The sequence below is a fragment of the Cynoglossus semilaevis genome, chromosome 13 (assembly GCF_000523025.1).
Source record: "Cynoglossus semilaevis isolate Cse_v1.0 chromosome 13, Cse_v1.0, whole genome shotgun sequence".
Taxonomy (NCBI): Eukaryota; Metazoa; Chordata; class Actinopteri; order Pleuronectiformes; family Cynoglossidae; genus Cynoglossus; species Cynoglossus semilaevis.
In genome coordinates, this window is record NC_024319.1 from 12,917,149 (window position 1) to 12,940,317 (window position 23,169).

At 38.9% G+C, this 23,169-nt stretch overlaps 1 protein-coding gene across 6 annotated transcripts in view; it reads left to right on the forward strand.

The window, feature by feature from the left end:
* Positions 1 to 23,169, forward strand: part of vps13b (vacuolar protein sorting 13 homolog B) — a 285,627-nt gene that overhangs the window by 19,467 nt on the left and 242,991 nt on the right. For all 6 annotated transcript variants that reach the window (XR_003051507.1, XM_008323736.3, XM_017037919.2 and 3 more), the window contains 9 exons: positions 1,024 to 1,141; positions 7,586 to 7,753; positions 8,847 to 9,028; positions 9,226 to 9,400; positions 15,386 to 15,642; positions 18,617 to 18,712; positions 19,837 to 19,959; positions 20,554 to 20,691; positions 22,478 to 22,565. Coding sequence is in view for 5 of the 6 variants with exons in the window: in XM_008323736.3 (XP_008321958.1) it covers positions 1,024 to 1,141; positions 7,586 to 7,753; positions 8,847 to 9,028; positions 9,226 to 9,400; positions 15,386 to 15,642; positions 18,617 to 18,712; positions 19,837 to 19,959; positions 20,554 to 20,691; positions 22,478 to 22,565 (1,345 nt within the window). In the remaining variant the exon portion in view is untranslated. The remainder of the gene's footprint in view (positions 1 to 1,023; positions 1,142 to 7,585; positions 7,754 to 8,846; positions 9,029 to 9,225; positions 9,401 to 15,385; positions 15,643 to 18,616; positions 18,713 to 19,836; positions 19,960 to 20,553; positions 20,692 to 22,477; positions 22,566 to 23,169) is intronic.

Consider the following 23,169-nt stretch of genomic DNA (forward strand, 5'->3'; position numbering starts at 1 on the left):
TTTTAAGGTTCATAAATTCACATAGGAGGCGCGCTGTTATTTAAACATTCCCTTAAAATTTCCATGGAAAACCAGTGCATGTAAATGCTCATGTGGTGTGCATTTTAGACTGGTCAGATGTGATAAGTGTTATTTCTGCTGCAAATCTAAAATTCATTTTAGTTCAGTTTCAATTCAGAATGAAGACCTGTGGTGTGGACTTACTGTAGACCTTGTAAAAGTCCTTGACAGTCAGTGTTTTAACCGTGATCTCAAAGCCCTACCAGTGTTTCTCTCCGTTGTTTTAATTGCGCCTCGTGTCACAGGGCACCTACTAGGCTGAGGCACTGCACAAGCTGAACCAATAAATAACCCCTCAGAACCTTGGCCATTTTGTTTATCTCTGGGCTTGTCTGTAAAAGGGGAAGTCCATTTTATCGTCACACACAAACACACTCCCACACACACTTTTGGGATTCTTTGACTTAAATGACTAAAAAGACTTCAAACCCTTCTTGACTTTTTGGTCATTTTGTTTAAAAAATGTGAAAATATCTTAGACATTGTTTGTCCTTACTCTGAACTAATCATCCCTCCCTCAACATCCATTGATGCTTTATTTTTTGTAAACTAACAAAAAACTTTTAAAAAGGAGTAATGGAAATGGTCTCATTAAATAATATTGAAAATAAATTCTATAATTTAAATTCAGACATGATTGTAGTAGTCAATGAGTTGTTGATTGGTTAGTTGTTGCCTAGCTCGCATGAATTACATTGATTATATAACACATTCCCATTCAACTGATTTAATACATAAGTACCACACTGGTATTACAACTGGTCAATATTAAATCACTAGAAAATCCAAAATATCTGCTGCTCAATATTAAGTGATACCATAATTAAACCTCTTACGTTTTTAAATGTAATCATGTGTTATGATAAAGGAAGAAAACATCTTGATGGCAAAGATTTATAACTAAAACCTTTTAAAACCTGACTCATCATTCCTCCTTATTTCACTGTTTGTTGTTTTTCCCAGGATGACCACGAGAGCGGCTCCAGTTCCACCAGTCGCAGTGTCTCAGATAGCTCCAAGGCTGTGGCAAAGCCCCGCCGAATCCAGCAGGCTGCCCCCAGCGACCCAGACTTACCCCCAGGTAAAGGATGGCTTATGGGCTGAAGAGGTTAACACTGTGGAGACATTTTTTCACCATGGCAGACTTGGCCTTGGTTGGTGAGACAGCTGGACCCTGAAGTGAGCCTATGACCCGGTTGTTCCTGTGCTCATGGGAAATCCTGGTTTTGTGTTAGAATCTAAGACAGTTAAAGGGCAGAATAACTGAATTTAACAGATTTCTTGTCAGCAGCGAAATACCGGCATAGGTTTGCGTCAGGCTGTCAGTTGCACATATGTAGTACTTGCTTACACATGTAAGCGTTATTTTTGGGATGATCTGTAGAGTAATGCATTTTTCAGTAGTATAAATCAGCCAGAGGGAGCGTGGGGAATGTGTCTATGATAAATCACACAGTGATGGCTCTTATCAACAAGGCCACTTGACCACATGCCTCCTATGGTGCCACGGATTCCTTGCCCTGCATTTTACAACACCTCACAAAGAAATGGCTCGATTGGTGCTGGATAACAACCATTCAAAAATATTTACTACCTCTGCTTATTTAGAGGTTTTGAGGCTTTTAGAGAAATAATCAAATCAAAACTTAATGAGGCTTATAACGGCACGGATTATTGGTTGAAAATTGTGTGAGAATATATTCAAAAGTAATGGTAGCAGCATATTAAATGAGACAGCTGGTAAATAAAGAAAAATGAATATAAAAACAAGATGTGACATAAAACAAATGCTGGGGTTGAGCTTTGAGATCCAAGTAACAAGCACCCAACCTAAGAGCCCACTCCCAGGTTACTATTATGCATGAACGCATGAACCTTTCCTCCTATCTGGTTGTATCTGGGGAGGATCAATTTCCAGGCCTGACATGAGATAATATCTCTTCCCAGCTGTTAAAGCATGGTGCCTCACACCCCAGCATCTCCCTTTAGACCAACCTCCAACTGACATCCGAGGTGTGTGTCTGTCTTAGTGTGTGTGTGTGTTTAGTGTATCCTTGTTAATTTGTGTGCACACCTCTTACTCTGCTCCAGCAGTGGACCTTGTTTCAATCCATTATAGGCTGTAGAGACAACTCTGGGGTCACAGGTCGCAGCACCTCAATAACAGTGTGGAAGCAGTTGAAGGCTTCACTCCCACATTTTCTCATTAAAAGGTAGAGGTTAAAAGGTAGATGGAGTAAAATTAACCTGCTATGAGTCAGAGAGAGGATGTTTTACTAAGAATAAGATACAAAATAAACCTGTCAGGAGTATTTAATGTAGGTAAGGATAAGGGTAAAAGCACATCATTTTGTAGTAATTGACAGGATGCCTACCACCAGCATTTTCCTAAAATTTAGCAGAAAAAACAAAACAAAACAAAATTTGTTAACAAACATCTTTGTGAAACCTGCCTTTGTCTTGAGTAACTCTTTCTTAGGGCTAGCTCTCGCGAGACCCATAACAGTACTGTTAGTACTGCATTGCCTGCTATATAAACACCATGTGACATGTCTGGTATTGAAGTGCATTAAATCACAACTTTGAATGAGGTTTGGATTGTGTAGAAAGGGTGTGTATTGGTGATCTTTGTAGAGGAGTGATTAATTACACCACTTGCACAATAAATTGTATCACTCATCCAGTGAGATGGCTGGTGAAACAATCGACCTGTTGTTAGAAATTAATTAAATAAAAACAGTCAAAGGATTCACAAGAGAAAGCAAGAACTCGGTTTCTGTCATATCACCTCAGCTGTCAGGCCCAAATATTTTGGCTTAAACACTCAATAAATTACAAATGGATTTCTATCAATGTTTTTTTTTTTTTTACTATTTTTTCCATGTCATTTAGTCCTTATTGAGCAGCTACAGAGAGGAGTGAAAATGGGCTGAGAGGTGCAGAAACATGCAGCAAATGTCACTGCAGTTACTGCCCAGGGCATGATAACAAAGCTGTTCAGGTGGTAGCTCCAGACTAGAGAGCAATACAACTCCATAATTTAACTTATCTGGTGCTCAGTGGAATCAGTGCAATCCAATCCAAATTCACCTTGTGTTGTTGTATGTTGGTACATACAGTCCCAAAATTGAGAGAGGATTGTGTGTAACATATTTCATAGGTAATGTACTATGATAACGGCATTCTTTGATCTAGCTCAAAAAAAGTTTTGTTCATGGACAAACCAAGGAAGCCAAATGAGCTGCTGTTGAGAACCAAAAACCAGGTAGAGTTGAAGGGGAACAGTGAAATTCCAAAAAGTGGTCTTGTTGGGGAAAAAAAGAAAGAAAAACTGTACAAATGATAAAATAGTTATAAAAAGTTTTTTTTTGTAATAGCTTATTAATCAATCACTTTTTGAGTGATTATTTTTGAATAATTCCCATATAGGACGCTCAATTCAGTCCAGGGAAATACAGTCCTATTTCTGGGTTGACAAAAACACATCAGTTTTACATCTGGTCACCTTTTTTTCAAAAACAACCAAGTCAAAACATAGGCCACACTAAAAAGTAAACCACTAACAATTATACACTCATTTGTCCTTAAGCCCTCACATACTGACTGAATTTCTTTCTCCCTGTTCTCCCTCCGTGGTGGAAAATAAAGAATTAAATTCATGTCCCACTGAACTGGTAGCCACGCAAAGGACCAGAAACTAGAGTCAGTACGACCTCTAGCAATTCTGTGAGTGATTATGTTTACTGCTGCTTTGTGGGGGTCCAGTGGCCACCGTTTTGGGGAAGCACATTTTGTTGCTGCACTGAGCTGCTGCTTTGACCTGTTTTCACCCTGTTAAAACCACACTCTGTTTGGCAGAAGTTTGAAGCAATTCAGTGATGGCCTTGAGAGCTGAGATGAAATGGTTCAAAACATTTGTATTTAGTATTAAATTTGACTTGGGTGAACAGATGGATAATTATCGGATAATTGTATAAATTCCCTACTCTGTTGTTATAATTTAATGGATATGTAATTATTTGTGTACACTTATCCCCTAGTTTAACCTATCCCACAGAGGCAACAGAGCATTTGGAAACCATTTGTACTTTTTGTTAGAAAAAAAAAGCTGAGCATAAATATACACCTCAATATATGTCTGTTAGTACGGGAGTTGTGCATGCATACATGAGTGGTTGTTCAAGTGAGTGTGTGAGTTGAGGAGATTTGCATGAACAGAAAGGCAAACACTACTCAGATTAATCTATGGTCCAGTACTGCTGATGTCCTGGTACAGTGGCTCAGAATCTGAACACAACAGCTGTTCTGGTATTACTGCAAAAGACTACTTATCCACAAGGAATATCTCAGAATTGGTAAAAGCTTGAGATTTCTCCTACAGGAGCTTTTCTGGTTCTGCAGAGACCTGCTGTACCATGCATTGTAGGTGTTACAGCTTCAAGTGGCCGCTCCATCTGCTCTATATAACTTACATTTCAGCATGAGACCGTTGGACCTGTATACAGTATATTTATTGTGTGATGAATGTGTCGGTCTCTTTCCTCAGTGTCTAATAACTGGCAACTCTAATAGCAGCTAATACTTTCCATACACCTGAAAAATGGAGAGCACGGACACTATAGTGTTTCTTTCCTGTATTGCACAAAAGAGAGTACTTGGCCTGTTCTGAGATCACATAAAGGAGCTGGTTTTTCCAGTCATTTTATGGTTGAGCAGTTTTAAATGGGCTCTTTCCCCGTGGGCTGCAGCACAGGTGCTGGCTGTGTCAATTGTTTACAGAAGTTCAGAGCAGTGCGATGACTCGCGGAGAGACGGATTAGGCCCCTGGATTTGGCACCGGGCAAAATAGGTATAACAAGTGTAAGAGTGAGAGCGACATTCTGACATGGGTAAATTAGATCCAGAAAGTAGAATAGCAGGGGGTAAAGTGCTGCTTTTACTGCAGGTGCGACAGCAGCTTTCCTGGTGACCCCAAGTATAAAGGCACACACACACACACACACACAAAGTCACATTCAGCTATACACACAGCTATATACATACATGCATGCATGCTAGTCCACACTCATGAACAGTCATTGCGTTTATGAGTTGAGTTTATATTATGTTATATTATGTCACTCTCTCTTAATGCCACTCTGTTTGTTCAGGCAGCAAATCCACCAGAATTTTGTCAATTGGATTATGCTAATGCATGGCTGGGCATATGTGCAGTAGACCAAACAGTTAACCAATTCATATATTTTCATCAACAGAGCCATTTAGTGCTGCCTAATTATCGGTTCTGTTATGCTCTGGACCAGGGGTGTAGATACAGGAAGACAAACATTTGGTTTGGAAAATAAGGAAAAAGCTTTAAAGGTTTATATGTTTTTAAGTTGTAGCGACTGTGTTTAACAGCACATGAGAGGAATGAATAATGCCATTGGCTCTGTGGTTACAAGAATTTATTGCTGTATATTTTCATATTTTATGGTTGAAACTCCCCTGTCTACAATATTTTAGGTTCTTTCTTACTTTGTTGAGTAATAACCTTAGCATGTATGTTTTTGCTGCAAAGCTTCTGTTTCTGGGCGTCAACTCTGGCCACAGGAGGTACTGGTAACACTGCAGGACGGCTCCCACAGCTCTGCTGAAACCCAAGCTATTGAAGTGCTCCTTTCTTGACTGCTAGGTCTTGGTTCCTATGTACATCCATCTGCAGCTCCACCACAAAACCCACAGCTCTTCTACTTTTCACTTTAACCATAAAATCTTTTTCATCATCCTATATTTTGTCTTAGTTTACATTTGTACAAATTATTTCTCTTGCTTTTGGCCTCTTTTACCACTGAATTTTGAACTTGGTCACATTTTTTTGTCTTGTTTTGTTAAAGCAGAAGTGATGACATCAACTTGTTCATTCACTACACTGTGAAATAAAAGTCCAGTTGTGTTTCTTCTTATAAATTTGGTGAAAGAATGTATGCGTTCTTTATTAACGTCACACTTTCACTCACTTCTTTCTCCATAGCTGTCCTATCTAAACATGTGTACTGTCAGGTAATTGGAAAGTGCAATAAAATTTGCACATGTTCACATGTACATACATATTTCTCCGTGGTTACCGGACTTAGGAGGGATATATTTGAATCAACATGTGCATAGTTTTGGGTTTAAACACAACTTTACTTGTGAGAGCATAGATCTTTAGAGATTCATAAATTCACCCAGGATTTGTAGCCCTGCTCAGGCAGAGTGAGGAGGAAAAATGTTTTCTTATGGATATTTAGCTCCTTTAACTGCACATGTCCAGGGGAGAGGTTGCGGCGAAAAATAACATGTCAGGACCTTTTGATATTTACGAGCCCAGAAAGGTGGCATGGGTCGGCTGTACTTTTAGAGAATTCAGCCATGACATGATGATGCTAATATGTCCTCATAACTCTGTTAGCAGATTGTTATGTACTCTGTGTACAGTTCCTCGCTGTAGCAACACATCCTTCCTTATAGAAGGTCAAACATGTATAAACAATATATATTTCAATTGCACCACAGCTGTGTCTTCTAAAACAATCCTACCCTAGAATAAAAAAAGCTGATTGCATATTAAATAAAGAATATTTTAGGAGGTGTAAACATTTTTCAGATACACATGTTGACACTGCTATATTACATATGTTGATACTCATTTAGTTGTGTCATTGCCCCATTTTACTTTTACTCTATTTTGTGTTAGCACGAAAGATACTTTTTTTGCCATTTTTGATGGTGCGATTGAAACTGCTCCTTTGCCTTTCTTGGCTTCCATATCTGTAAGGAAGAAGCAACATAAACTGGTGGCATGTGATGCACACAGGCCAAAGACATTTCTCTTGTTGCATTCAAACTGAATGTTTCACTGACATACACCCTTTGTTTCCTTATTTCCTGTGAATGGAAGATTTGTTCTATTCTTTATTTCCACATTCGTATAACTTGTCTTGCTGTTGCTTTCAGCCTGTCTGTTGTAATACATTGGTTGGTTCTTATTTCTATATCTAAATTTTGAACATTCTAAATGACTTTTTCCTGTTCATTTACAGACTGCTGAGTGATTGTCTTTGACAGACTTTTGTGTTTTGTCCCTGTATGAATTGGGTAAATGAAATTAGCTAAACAAAACTACGTATATGTTGTTTAAAAGCTGGTCTTGTGTAATACCACTGTTGATCTGCAATGTCTACCTTTATAAAATGTGGTCAGTTGTCAAAGAAAAACAAATCTGATTTTTAGTGATATCACACTGTACTGTATTGATATAACACTATAACAGTGGGACAGAACAGAACCCCAGGGAACACAAAGGTAATGTGTGGTATTTTCAACATTTTCTTAAAGCATGCCACCAAGTGGAAGAAATGTTCCAGTCAATGACTTGTCATTTTTCCTATGTTCCATTTGAAAGGCAGTTTTGTATGAATATCAATGTAGAGTCTCTATAGTATAACTATACAATGTTTTGTGCTATTATGTTAAATATGCATGGTTTGTGTTTTTCTTTAAGGTTACGTCCAGAGTCTCATCAGGCGTGTGGTGAATAATTTAAACCTTGTTGTGAACAACCTGATCCTGAAGTATGTGGAAGATGACATTGTGTTGTCAGTCAACATTACATCAGCAGAGTGCTACACTGTGGATGATATGTGGGAGAGGGCCTTCATGGACATCACTGGTGAGCAATTGCTGCTTACATTTCTTGGTGGTGGGATTACCAATGAAATCCAACAAGAAAAAAACCTATATACTATACTAATTTAGTTCAAACTGAGGTCACACAATATTTCATGTTGGGAACACATTACGTAGATAAAAAAAAAAAAAAATATATATATATGCTTTAAGAATATATATATATATATATATAAACCTATATACATATATATATATATCAGTGTCAGCTGCCATAGGAGTGTTCTGCAGTATTTTTATTTCAACTTTTGATTAAAGCCCCCGTGTAATTAAAGCATCTGTCTATCCAATTGTAGTTGGCCTTGACTTGGGCTGCTGGTATTCACTTTCTTCTTACCGCATAAATTTGTAAATACCTTGATTCAGATACAATGTCCACAGCCATGCAGTTATATATAAGCATATAAGATGGATTTAGTTTCCATGACGTTTTAGCCTGGGATCTTTTTGATCGTCTTGTTCTGGTTGTTCAGCAATGCAGCCGTGCAGGGAGAGAGAATGTTTGAAGTGAGAAAACATGAGACAGCAGAAGCTTAGCTGAACTAAATCATGATGTTAAGTATCAGGGCGAGTACAGTATAGAGGCATTTCAGACTCAGCAGCTGATTTAACAGGAGAACTGCCACAGGTGCTACCAGTGAAGCAGGTGGTCTCCTGCTCTGTAAGCTGGAGAAACCTGTATTTTACAAAATATAAGATAGTATTATTTACATCAGGGTGTAACAGCGGGTGTATTTGCACTGGATCATTTGGTATCGTTGTTACAAATACACACACACACGGAACAAACTTCTGGTACATGTGTGTAACCTTGTATTTTTAAAATGGATTAAGACTAACTAGGGCTACTGCTCACTGGAATTTAAATTAACATTTGGTCAGTGGTTAGCACAGACAAGCCTCGTACGCTAAATAAGGTGTGATGAGAAAGGAAGTTATTGAACGATGTTGTAGCTTTATTGTAGCCTATGTACTTGTAGTATAAATATACAGTATCTCTTACTATTCCACTCATGTGGGCTGATCAACACTAGAGCTGACAGATGATTATATATAATATAATGTTCTCTCTGCAGCTCCAGAGCTGGTCCTGAGGAAAGTCATCAACTTTGCAGACTGTACTGTGTGTTTGGACAAGAGAAATGCCAGTGGAAAGATAGAGTTTTACCAGGACCCATTGCTGTACAAGTGCTCCTTCAGAACACGCCTTCATTTCACCTACGACAACATCAACGCTAAGATCCCGTCTGTCATTAAAGTGAGTAGATCTAAAAGAAACTGGAATCATGTCAAACTGAACGGTTAATTATGCAGTTAATTTTGTCATCTAATTCTCTATAACCTAAAGTAACTGAATAGTATTAAGCTTTGAAAAGTTTTACCAGTCCATTTTTTGAAGTCACAAATAAGTATTGAAATAGTACTAGTGTTTTTCCTGCTTGTGTATCTTACCAGATCCAGACCATGGTGGAGAGCCTGAAGTTGTCCATCACTGACCAGCAGCTGCCCATGTTTATCCGTATATTACAGCTCGTTATTGCTCTCTACTACGGAGAAATTGGAGGACACAAAGACAGTGAGGGGGACGAGGGCAGCAGCCATGTTAGAGAGACTGCAGGAAATGTATCTGGTGAGTTAACTACATTCAGGTGAATTATTTTGTTATTTCAACAAATCCACGTAAAAGAAATCCAGTCCATAAATAAAGTATTAGAAGAGCTTCATTTAGTCTCTGGTTCCAGAGCTTTTATCAGTTTTTGTATAGTAAAAAACTGTAAGAATTCCCAAGAGCTCGGTTCATGGTTCCACTTGGTTCGACTCATAGGATGCCGTCTCCACCAGCAGTCCTGGGGGACCACTGTACTATGGGAAATTACTGCTAAATTGGGCTGTCAATTTAGCAGTAATATATTATGTGTTACTGACCAGAGCAGATCCTTTAAGAAGGTAGCAGATGTAAGTAAAACATTTGACTGGAAAGCATCTTAGACAGTTAGTCATAGACAGATGCAACAGAGAGAATTGGGTAATTTTTTAAAAGAAAAAATTGTTCAGAATCAGATAAAAAAAAAAAAAAAACGAAATAATGTTAATTGTGCATTCTAACTGTGCGTCCCAGTACTACAACGAAATAATGTTAATTATGCATTCTAACTGTGCGTCCCAGTACTAATTGACCCAAGGACCGGTCTGCCGGTCTGCGGCATGGGGACCAATGCCCTAGTAGACACATAAGTCAGGGGATGATCACTGAACCAAACCATTCACTCAGGAAGTCCACAACCTTTACCCAGAATGGAGCTACTAATGGACAGTCCTATATGCAGTGCAGGGAAGTTCCCAATTCTGTTTTACATTTCCAACACTTTCTGTCATTTGGCAGCTTTAATCAAGGTACTCTCACAAGGTTATGGTAATATGTGTGTACAATCTTGTCATATCAATTTAGTTTAAAGTTTAACCCATGAACAAAGACAGAGAAATGTATTTGTCTCCTAGATATTTATGCCTGAGTGTGACTTCATGATGAAGTGTGTGTCAGCAAGGCTCCTTCAGTAGTCACTCTCAGACAGAGTTGTGAAGTGGTTAATGAGGCATCGGACCATCCATGAAGCTGACATTTTTCTTAGCTGTCTCATGATGCTGTGCGTGCTGCCTGGTTGTGTTCAGGACCGTGTCTGTGTCTCTGTCTGTCCATGTGCCGTTCCTGCTCCTAAATGGCACATTAAACATCACTTTGACCATGCTGTGTGCTCCTCCTGCTTTTTCCACAAACAAAAGCCAGAGCGTGTAACTCAACACAGACTGTTGTCGTCAAGTCTGATCCTGTCCATGTGGATGGAGGAGGATGAAGGGAGAGCATAAGGAAGGAGCAAACCCAGGGCTGTCTCTGTCTCTCTGATTGGGCCTCATGGTGATGGCTTCTCTCATAGACCTCTCTTAAACAGATATACTGTACAGGCTGTCTCCTGCAGAGCCTCTGTAGCATCAGAAGCAGTTGACAGTGGAACAAGGTGATTGGCACAATGTCAAGTAGTGGTGACAGCCAGAGTTGTTTGCTGCAAGTTCACTCAGCCTCTGTCCCCCGTGACCTGTGCTAAATGCAAGCCAAAATCAGCCTATGGGAATGACTGTCCTTTTTGTTCACCGAAATATACAGGAGAGCATTAGATCGCTAAACCCGGCCACCACAGATCTCTTTATCTGGAGGAGATCCACAAGGTGATAAAGCTGAAGGTTGTAGGTCTGTGGTTGCCAGTGCCATTGCCAGTGTCAGTGTCGGTCAGGAACATGTGGTGTGTAGAATATGTCCAGTGTTTATTGCTGACACTAGGTAATAAAGTGAGTAATTGTATTATGGAAGTCCAAAAATAGTTACATCTGGGGCAACTGGACGGAGTAGGTTTCTTTAAGAGGGTTGTTGAAGAAAACAATACACTAATATTGTTAGTGTATTGTTTTCTGCAACGACCGTGGTTACGGGTATGCAGCCTCTTTGAGGCTAAATACCAGAACTTCCCAATAGTCAGTCAGAACTGAGGAAGCCTCTTGGATGAGAGGTGACACGTCTTCAAGAAACCTACTACGTCCAGTTGCCCTCGATGTAACTATTTTTGGATAAGATGACCTGATTGACTAAAACCTACACAGACATATAATATGGAAGCATAATTACTGCTAAAATGTTTCGATCATAAAAACCCTTTATGTTCTTGTTTTACTAGTGTGGTCAGCTAACTCCAAAGATAGACTCTCACTGCTGCGACATTCTTGCATATTGACACTCTTAGTGACGAACTTGGCTTACATGCATATTTATTTTTACTCGACCACAGTTTATAGGAAACAATCATCATCCAATCATAGCTGTAACATGACGCTGCTATTGTACACTGTCCTTCATCACATTCACTTCATTTCCTAAAGGCATCATGTGGTGAGTTGATTTTGTTTATTTTGGTTCCATTTCTGTACAAATGTGTTTGTGTTTGTGTCTTTTCACTAGGCTGTTTTGAATGATTAAATGAAAATAATTAATATTTATGTTGATGTGTATGTGTCCTGGGATTGTATTTGTGTGTGGCAATGACGGGTTAAGCAAGAATTCTTTTTTGGATTATATATATTAATTGTATATATTTTATATAATTTTTTTTATATTTACAGTTTTTATACATTTTTTTAGGATATTTTACAGCAACAACAAATTGTATAAGTTGGATTTTGTTCCCCAGTGGAGAACCATTTTCTGTTTCTTTTCACATCAGACATTGTGTCTTTGTTTACTTTATTTGACTTATTTGACTAAACTATTTAATACAAAAACAAAATAGAAAATATGGAAAATGTGTCAAATCCATTCAGTTGGTAATAACTGTCCAATTAATTATCTCACAGTATAATTTTGTTAGAGTAGGGATTAAGTCTTTAGCTCTGTTTTTTGGTGGCCTACGTCTGGTGTTAGCTGTGGCAGTTCTTCTGACAGTGATGATATAATAAGCAGAGCTGACAGATCTTTTGTAAAGGCACCATTCTAACCTCACCTGTGTATGACAGGTATCTCACTGTGGAGCTAGGGCCCACAGGCATGTGTGTGTACGCACGTCACTGCAGTGCTGCTGATGCTGCTGCTCCTTCACCCTGTCATGTCTTTGAACACTCAATTTGATGTGGTGTTTTTTGGATTGTTGCCATAAATAACAGTAATCATCCATCTTTGATGAGAGGTGTGTGAAGAGTTGTAAACAGAGACCGAGCATGTTTACTATCCCTCAGAGACAGAGAGCCTCTATTGTCTTATAGCCCACAGTATTACTAGACTGTCCAGTCAGGTCCACATGTCCCTGAACCTCTCCTGTAATGATTTCATCAACATGTAGCATTCACCGCTAAGTCTCAGTTGTAATTTTTAGAATTCTTCTCTGTCATTACCAACAGCAGACTTTCAGTCAAAAAAAATCACTGCTGTCTGATATTGGATGAAGTTACTCACATTTCAGTAGTTGGAAGCATAGATGAACTTACATTCTTGAATAGAGCAGCTGCTCATAGAATTAAATGCTGCACAGTTACAACAAGTATGTGAAGAATTAGGAAGCCGGGGCCAGGACTGTAAGAAGAAGTGAAGATGTGTATGGATTCCTAAAGTAACTTGGCTGGTGATGTGTGCTCTCCTGGTGTTTTGCCCCTTTGGGAACTCCCCTGGTGCAGTCCGTCAGAGTATATTTGCATGGAAAATACCTGTAATCAAACATCTAGCCAATATGTAAACACAGTTACATTGCAAAGTCTTTTGTCCAAACATATTTAGGCCTTTGGTTTGAATGTCCAGTGGACATTCTTACTTTAAATAAACAGGTAACATCTCTATGGCTAGAACGGCACAGTTTTGTTGTCTTTCTCCAGGCTCAGCAGAATTGTATAACAGAACTGCACTTTATTCTAATTCAAAACAACTTACAGGGGTTTTAGTATTGTTTTATTTATTTTTTTCCTCAGGTTTTTATCCACATGTTCACTTAGTGTCTGCAGTCACATAGTTGAAGTAGTAGAGTTTACCTCTCTTTTTTTAAAGATAGAGGGGCATCTACTAGCCTGAGGAGGGGTGCTGACTTTTTTGACAGTTTTTGCCTTCTTCTCCCTTTGGGTCTCTCAGCGAAGAGCTGAGAGACCCAACTTGCACATTTACTTCCTGACAAGCTGAGACATACAGCACTGCCTGCAGACTTTGGACTCACGGAAATCATCTTTGACCTTCACATATCCGATTACACGGTGCTGCTGAGCTCCGCAAATGGAATTATGCACACATCCATATTGTAAGTTGTCCATGAAAGAGACTCACTTTGACTTTAATTGCCCTTGTCGCTGAAACAGAGTCATTTGGTTGTATTTCACACCTGTGTGGTCACAGAGCTTCATTCCACAGCAGTATATGTCCAGGCCAGCCCACAAAACTTTCTGGGAATTTTTTAACTCACTTCTTTGGATTAAAACTTCAAAGTCTTCTTAAGCTGCTTTGTGTTGATCACTTGATTGGCAATTGTGCTTTTATTTTGATTGCCTTTAAATTCAAACGTAGGCTTCGTCAGGCTGTGTGTTGAAGTGAAAGAGCTTAACTTGTTAAACTGACACCTCAAAGGCTCCATGCAGTAAAAACAAAAGGGAGAAATGAGGGACAGGCAGGACAGAGAGGTTGGGGGGAAGGGGGAGGTGGCTGAAAAGCTATAACATGGGATTTCCAACTGCCAATTCTCAAAGTGAAAGATTTAATTAAAATATGTCATAATTTTCACTTGCTTGAGCCTCTGGGATTCCTAAGCTGTGATCTCACAGACACTATTGTTTTCTCACAGAGGACGCGAGGCCATGAGGTTTGGGATTGCACATTCTTGTGTTTTGACATCAGCTTCCTCTTTCTCAGTTTGTATGGAAACAGACGTGATGGGATGAGTTCAGAGGTGGAGATCAGGGAGCGAGGTGGTGCATGAGGGTTTGGGGAACCTGTGAACCCTCGGTTTCAGATTGTTTGCTGAGAAACAGGAGACACATAGCAGTAAACGGGCTTCACCGCAGTCGTGCTTTTCTTCTGTTACCGATCCCACCAACATGCCAGTCCACTGACACTACATCCCACTGGTTATACAACTATTTATTTCCCCGTTTCACTGGGTTTTCTGCTGCTGACATTGAAGCTGACGCTTTTAAGGCCTTTAGCTTCTGTATATCTTGAGCCCCAGGCCTACAGTATGTTTTATACATACTTTTGATCTCCTTGTAGTCTGTGTAGGTGTTAGACAGTCAGAGCATTCACCCCACATTTTCTTCTTAGACTTTAGACTTTGTGGATTAAGATTTGGTCACTCTTAGTCTTTACATGCAGCCTCATTGCAGCTCGACTTGTCATAAAGATCATAACAACAGGGCCTTCCTTCTGTTCTTTCTTTGCCTTTATTGGCCGTGTACAAGTATGTGACCCTCGCTGAGTGAAGTGGATGTGGTGCTGCTGGGCCCAGCTCAATCAGCCCTGACCACAGTCTTCCACTGCATCCAGTCAGGTCTCACCTCTCTCATGATGCTGGCTGACATGCTATACCTTTTGGCCTCCACTGAAACAGACATTCACACCCTCTCCCCATGGAGTTCAGGAAGCATTAAAGTACTGCTGCACACCTGCGTTTTGGACCATTGGAAAAACGTCAGTTAAACTATTTCAGTTTCAACTGTTTTGTGCTTTCAGTTGTTAGTTGAAACTTTTTTTTTTGTATGTTTAATTATATAGGTATTTCTAGTCTTGATTAAATTAACGAAGCATCAAAATGTATTTCTTATAAAGGAAGAGACTTGTGACATGGGTCAGAAGGTATCAGATTTTATACCACTTGATCAAAAAGTGTAGCCCACTGCTCCTTTGTGTCTTGTTTTAATTGGTAGAGCGGCTCACAGATGGGTTAAATACAGTGATTAATTTGCAGTTAATAAAAATAGAATACGGAATGTGTTATCTATTACTAACAATTTTACAGATATAAATTGTACCTGGCTTTTCCAGTAACTAAAAAATGATATAATGAAATCATTATATATTATTCCTTGTGACTTTCTTCTCCATCAGGTATGGATGTGGACATGGAAAGCCTAGGAAGTGATTCTGACATGCAGCTTAGCAGTCCTGAAGATGACGACCAAGGCTGGGTCTCCTGGGCCTGGTCATTTGTCCCAGCCATTGTGGGCACAGCTGAAGAAGGTGAAGAAGGTCTCTACCAGCAGAGAGAAACTGGAGGCATCACTAACAGACCCCATCACCATGCACACAAGGACCCCATCGTTTCCATAGGTTTCTACTGCACAAAAGCGTCCATTGTCTTCAAGGTAAAAATAACTGCTCATGAAATTAATCATGGATCAGTAAACAATCTACAGTCATACCCTTTTTTCTTTTTATTTTAATTGGGTGTGTGTAGCACATGAATCTCAGAGAAAAGCATTCAAACAGTTTTGTTTGCAGCTGGCAAGGCAGTGTGGGATGGCAGTTTGACTGCTAACCAGTGTCTTAAATCATGTTAATGTCCTAAATATTTTTAGTGGTATGAGAACTATTCTGTAACATACTCTATACCCTTTATCATTGAGTCATTTCAGATCACCATAATATGTGTGTATGAGTGAGTGAGTTGGTGTGTGTATGTGGGGTTTTCTCTTTTTTTTGGTTCCACTTGTGTGTCTTTAAACGTCTGTGTGTTAGGGAAAGGGGAAGTATTTCTCGGGACAAACAGACTTTAGTGCTTTTCTAATAATGTTAAAATTGTCCCTGCATTGTTTGAGTTCTTTTAATCAATTAATTGCCTCTCATCTAGAGTAATTGCAGACAGCTGAAAGGATGGTTTCTTAACGTTCTTGCTGTTTTTCCCGAGCAGGAAGTATTTAGTTTGAGGGAGTTTTCATGTCTTTGAACAGCCACTACCTAAACCTGAGTTTGACATGCATGTGAAATCAGATCGGTATTTTTAGACGGCTGACGCATTACTGCAGATCTTTTTGATCAGAGAAATTGGCAGCATGCTTTAATGACTTTTACACACAAAATTCATAGTTTAGTGATGACCATTTGTTCTCCATTTTTGCTGTTGCACACCTGCCAAACTCTTATTGCATATACAAGTTCATGCCATTTTTTATTTTAAGAAACAATGTTTCTGTATTTACACCAGCTTAATTTTACCCAAATTCTAGTGTTCCAAGTTCGTTTTCTTAGGCACTTCCATCAGATTTTTTCCACCTGCACTGAGAAATGGATATAAAGCCTAAGTACTGCAATATTCACATCCAACGTTATAACGTCTTCAAGATGCTTCAAAAAGAATAATTTATTTTGCCCTGGACTCACAGCCTTTAAATGGGTGGGCAGAAATAAGGAAAAGGTAGCAGGGAGTGACTCACAGTAGCAGGTTTGTCTATTCATTCTTATGTGAAGCATTCAGTTATTACTCCAATGCTACAACCCTGTGATTTCATGCTTTCATACTGTATAGTTGATATAAATAAAATAGAATAGAATTGACCCCATAGGGCAATTCAGCTTTGAAGCCACATAGATCATTACTTTTAGTCATTCATTCAGTCCATAAAACACGTCATACGTCAAGTTAAAGGTCGAGCCCCACAACAGAAACAGCATAACTGAATATAATAACATTCTACCAAAATGAATATGTTTCATAATACATTAGTAAGACTATGGTAAGAGTCCAAAAATGTCATCATGACAGCATTTGTTAGGAATGGTTGGTGTGGTTTAAATATTGTTGATGCGTTTCACTCTCTGATTAGCAGTTCTTTTTAATCAACTGCTCTAACATTAGCTAAAAGAGCAACTTTGATCAGTTATTGAAAATTTTAACTCATTGCCTCACCGTGGGCGTTCACATAGGTTTGGGTGCGGTTGTTCCTGTTCGTGAACAAACCTCCAGAAATGAAAAAGGGAAAGCGAGCTCGGGTGAGAGAGTCTGCTCCATCACTGGGGATAATAAGGCACAGCTGCCTTTCACTCTGCACCTGCTTCCTGTGTAAAAGTTGAATGAGTTTGGGTCTGTACTGGTCTGCTCTAAATACCACTATTTTAAGGCTGACCAACCTCAAATGTTACACAAACTTGCACCCCGCAATCCCTGACTAGTTTAGCCTAAACATGTCACCTTGAGCAAATACTCAACACAATATTTGTTCTGCAGTCAAACTGACTTTGAGGTGGCCAAACAACATCAATGTTAAAAAAAAGAAAAAGAAACTGCGTTGTTTGTTGTAAAATAAGCCTTTTGCAATTGTCAAAAATAAAACTCAAATCAGAACTAGAGCTGTTCAGAATGTCCCAATATAAACCATTTAAAGTCATTCTGTTGTTTCCTAATGCTTGCTGCCAAACACCTGGCAGTGCTTCCTTTGACACAGCTGAGCCACATTTGCGCTGAAGAAGGGAAAAATGTTTTTCTCACTTCTCATAAAAGCTGTCAGAGTTTTGTAATAAACTTTTTATAGGTACATCTTCATTTCTCAATGAAGGCCTGTAGTGATTATTGATCTATGATTAAACCCCCCCCCACCCCCCCCAAAAAAAGCTAGAACTGAACTGACTTACCTGTAAACAAGGTTGTCCATTCAGACTTTTTCCTAAGACAGTGAAGCCAGTACTGTCACTGTTCATTATGTTTTTTTCTGTTCTTTGTGGTCATCAAGAAGAGCTAAATATGCTGGGTTTTTCTATTACGTGATATGTCATTAAAGACCATGATGTAGAGTTAAGGAACATTTAAATGCTTTCTTTCTGGAGTCGACAAGCTTGGTCATCTAATGATTTTCATCAGAAAGGTCCTCCCCTCAAATCACGGGGGCGTCCAGGACTTGTCATGTGGTTTGATGAATGTCTTTGGCTTACATCCAGACATAGAAGAAAAACAACCATAATGTCTCAAGGCTGGTATCCAGTCTCTGATCTCGGAAAATTGCATTTGTACTTGTTTGGATGTTATTGTTATGCATTATTTTTCAGGGGCCTAACTGCTGCTTGTGTCCAACGTCTTGCATAGCTTTTGTTTACTTTTCAAATGATGTATTTGTTTTGGTAATAAACTGTGGGTACTCACGCACATGCACATGTGAAGGATACATGTTTAAGTTGTATTTTTTTCTGTAGTTTCCTCTGTGTTGTTGCAATTTTTGGTGTCAAAATATATAAATGAATGACAAGCAAAATTACATCTTTTTAATCTTGTTTTGCTCTAATAATTATGCTGATGATAATTCAGACCGATGTTTCATTGCCTGTGTCTGTATTTCCTTTCTGCCTCAGCTGACAGAGACTCTCTCAGAGAGCAGCTACTACAGCCCACAGAAGGTGAAGTCCAGGGAGGTCCTTTGTCTGGAACAACAGGGAATCACGATTGAGGTGAGACCCTACTTCTGTGTTCTCACACTACTGACCCGCTTGAAGAAGAGTACTTCTAATAATATTTATGAATATTAAAATATAGAACAAATCCACTAGTTTAAAACATGATTATAATAGTTGTAATAGTAAAATCTCCAGAATAAAATCCACCACTTAGTGATCATTTACAAAGCCAGTCCAGGTCATTAATTTGTGGCCTGTTGTGAACACTGTGGGAGCTGTGCTTGAATCAAACCAGGATCAGATCATTTCTTCATTTCCCCCTTAGTGTTGTAAACATTTTAAAACCTTTTCTCTTATTACCTCGTTGGAGAAGTAAAGGGGTTTTCTGCTCCTAAGCTCTCTGCCATATGTGAGAAATCTGAGAGATTTTCAATTCCAATTTCTGTAATTTATGCTTTTGCTGGAAGAGAGCGAAAGTAATCTGAACTACGACCAAATGGTAGAGCAGCGAAAGGCACCAGAATGTCTTGTAAAACAGAGGAAACCAAGCATTTGTAATTGTTTTGTGGTAAAGCTAATGGTTTATAGGGTTGCGCTCCATCAACGTAGCTGTCTGTGTGTGAGGGACAACCACACCTTGCTGGTTAAAGGGCTGGCATACACAAACACACATGTGCACACACACTCATAGCCCCTATCAGAACTACACAATCAGAAAACTCTTTTTGTTCATCTTTCTTTTACAGAAAGTAAATAAAAACTTTAATTTTGCAAAAAATAATTCATAAAATAATTTCATTTCATTAATGTTGTGAAAAGATTAATCAAATATTTTTGTATTAAAGAATGCCAGCCATTTTCCCGGTACTTTAATTATCTATTTCCTTGTAACCAACAGAACTTTGTAATTGTTCTTTTTAGGCCATCACAAAAATGAATAAATCCAATTAATGAGTCAATTTCTGTTGTTTTTTTGGGGGCTCCTGAACATATTTTATGTACCTTGTGAGCCCAGATACTTGCCAAATTGTCCATGGAAGAAATATCCACATCATATTTATGCCCCTGTTTCAGTTTTAATGAACTTTGAAACTGTTCAAAACCTTTTTTTTTCTAATTCCTTTAACCAGTTTCCTCCATTAGAGAAGTATGATTTTCTCTGTGCTTTATTTCTTTAGGTCCTAATGATGGGGGAGCCATTCTTCGATTGCCAGATAGGCATTGTGGGATGCTGGGCCCTCTGTTTGAAAAGCATCATGGGAGTACGAGATTTTGAGGAAAACATGAACCGAAGTGATGAGGTAACAATGGCCAGAAACTTTATTTAAGCCTGAAAATTGGTGGGAGAAGGCAAACTTATGACCGCAGAAGCGTTTTTACTTACACTCAAGTCTTTTTTTCCCAGCTTCCTCTATTGCTCCAGTGAGATTTCAGAATGAGGTGAAGACATGGTTTGATTTGTTTACGGAAGAATGTAGTCCAGCTGCCTGTTCTAATTCATTATTCTGTTAATAATTTCTTCCCATGTATGGAAGAAGTATCATAGAGTGAGGGTATTTCATCTTTTGTTTTATTGTTTTAGCAGTGCTCTGACTGGTGTTTAAAATGGCTAATCTCTGTTACAACAACAGCATTTTTAAATAATACACTGTATAGTTTGGATCATGGAGAAGCTGGACTCCCAGCTGCAGTATGAGGAGCTCAGATATCCAATTAAGGCATGGTCCGCATTGAAAAGTCCTGGATCGGATAAAGTGATTTTCCAGATATACATTGTTGTCTGTTGTCCTGCTATAATTGCTGCCTCTGATATTGTGACCCTGCTCCGTTAGAGCAGTATATAGACTGTAAGGCTTCCTTTCTCAGAGCCATCTTCTCTCCTTTCATGTCTTCAGGATGCAGTGTTCTTCAGTTGTGGAGAAAGGCTAAGTAGCAAAGGAATGACTTACCTGACCCACTCCCTCTTTGACTACCGCAGCCCAGAGAACAACGGAGTCAGAGCTGAGTTTATCCTGGATACTGCCACTCACAAGGTCACATTGATACATCACAAGATACATTCTTAACCAATATTCGCTCATCTTTAACAAATAATTGTTTTTTTTCAGCACAACATATTAGTTTACTATGATGCAATTTATTTATTTTCCTCAATAGCTCAGGGAAGCTCCCCCCAAAAATTACAATCATGCTGAAAGGTAGTGTAATTTATTTAATGTTTGCTATGAATTATTACACATTATAAACATTAATCACAAAACAATTTAAAAGCAAAGAAAGGATAAAGAATAGAAAAAGACTGAACAATGTTTTATGATTTGTTGCTAAATAACATTTATGTCACTGCATATATCACAACAAGTTGCTTGATATACCTGTACCTTACCTCTTATGAATAAGGACAGTATCAAAATATTATTACCAAAATAATTAAGGGTAAAAATGCACTGACGATTAAATATTAAATACTGTCTTTTCCTGCAAATAAACTCTTAATGTATGTGTATATATTCAAGCCTCTTACTGCAATTACAAAACAGAAGAACTCTAAGTACTCCATCCATCATTGTAGATATGATATGGTGTAATAGTGGAAGTGACAACCAGGCTGCTATTAGCAGTGTATCTGGGTCAGTAAACATTAGTCTTGTACACAGTTAATGCACTTTTACCTTAGTTTTATCCTCAAAATAAAGATGAATTTTTTTATAGTGTTTGAGGCTTTATTAAAAAATAATAATTTTTGTCCATTTTAATAAGGTCTAATTTGAACACAACTAATGTGTGTCAGTCACCCAGCTGCTGGCTGCTATCTGAGCAGTAGTATTAAAGCCATTATTCCTGATAACTTGGCTCACCTCATCAGCCTCGCAGCTCCACTGTTTACTCAGCTCAGAAATGTTCACAGCCCATGGTGAAGCAATTGTTTGGACATCCATCCATCTGTCCATTCATACTCGATAGGAGAGGAGTCAAAGGTTTAGTGGTGCTTCATTAGTGGTTTTGAAAGAAGCTGATGGCTTTGATCCAAAAGCATGCCACAGCCATTAGATATCCTCTAATAAATATTACTCATTAACCTGCCTCCCCGATAAGGCTCCATTGAAATGTATGTTTAGAGATTGAGCTGGTGAGGCCAGGGTGGAGGTGTTAACTGCGTGTGTCATTCAACCCCTCCTGTTATTTTCCTTTATTGCCTACTAATTCTTGCAGAAGACAAATATTTTCCTGTTGTCCTTTATCTTAAGATTGATTATAATATGGTCAATATTGCAATTGTTCAGATGTTAGGTGTCTGAAATGTTTTTGTAAAAATGTATTAACTCTTCCAAATTTAATTGTCAAATGTTCTGGCCTTATGTTAATTTATAGCAGCTGGAGGCCTAGACTGTGTTTTGAAGCACAGGAGGATTTGAATATCAAAATGTTGAGTATTCGCCTAGTATTAATTATTAATGTTTTTTACGGCCAAATATCTAGAGGACTATGAAACAGGTAACCATTAAATGTGGTGTAGCAGAAAATCCGACATACTCGTACATAATTATTATTGCTGATTTCATCTATAGCAATTCCTGATCAGAGTGAATTTAATACGAAAATGAACACAGATAAAGTAGTTCTGAAGGACAAGGGCTTTCAGTAGAGTAACGATGTCTTTGTGAGTAGAATGACCCCACAATATCTCTCTTTTTAAATGGTTGATCAAACCCCCTCTGACACATCCACTATGACCCCAGTCACTTCCACTCCTGAAGGCTATCTGCTTGTTTGCCTCCTCACTGCTAATGTTTACCTAACTCCACTTTTGTTTGACAGGAGACCTACACTGAGATAGCGGGCATGCAACGCTTTGGTGCCTTCTACATGGATTATCTTTACACAATGGAGAACAGCAGTGGCAAAGGTATTGTCTAAGTCATTCCTCCTCACAGAGCATGTTTGCTCACCTTGCCATTTTGTCCCTCTTTAAATCGTCAGTCTCCCAGTTTCTCTTCCCCCCATTTCTCTGTTCTCTCTCTGATTTTCCGTTTCACGCTCTCACTCTTTTCTCTCCTCTGTCAAACAAGCCCCCTGGAGACTTGAAGAAAGACTTTGTCTTGTTTGAGTCACAGCCACCTGGTCCTTGACCCTTCCTGTCCTCACTCTCACCCCAAACTTACCTGGAGGGCAACTGTCAGGAGTGTTTAGTCTGTGCTGACACGTATTTGAGTTTCTTTCTCCCAACTGCTTGTTGAAACACTGTTTCCCCGTCTCCTTTACCTGTAAGCTCTTGAGAAAGTGAATAGACTCCTCTCACCTAATTAGGTGTCACTCTTCCTGGTAGGAGCCTTCTGACACAGGTAGATTTTTCATTCCAAACTGCAGCATTTAAGAATGTTTATCCAAGTGTGAAAGATCTGACTTTCTCTTTAGAAGATGAAGCATTCATGCAGAAGTTTAAATGCTGGGTTTGGCCCGGCAGTGCACCCGTAAGTTTAACTGCAAAACAAATTTTGGACAGAGACAAA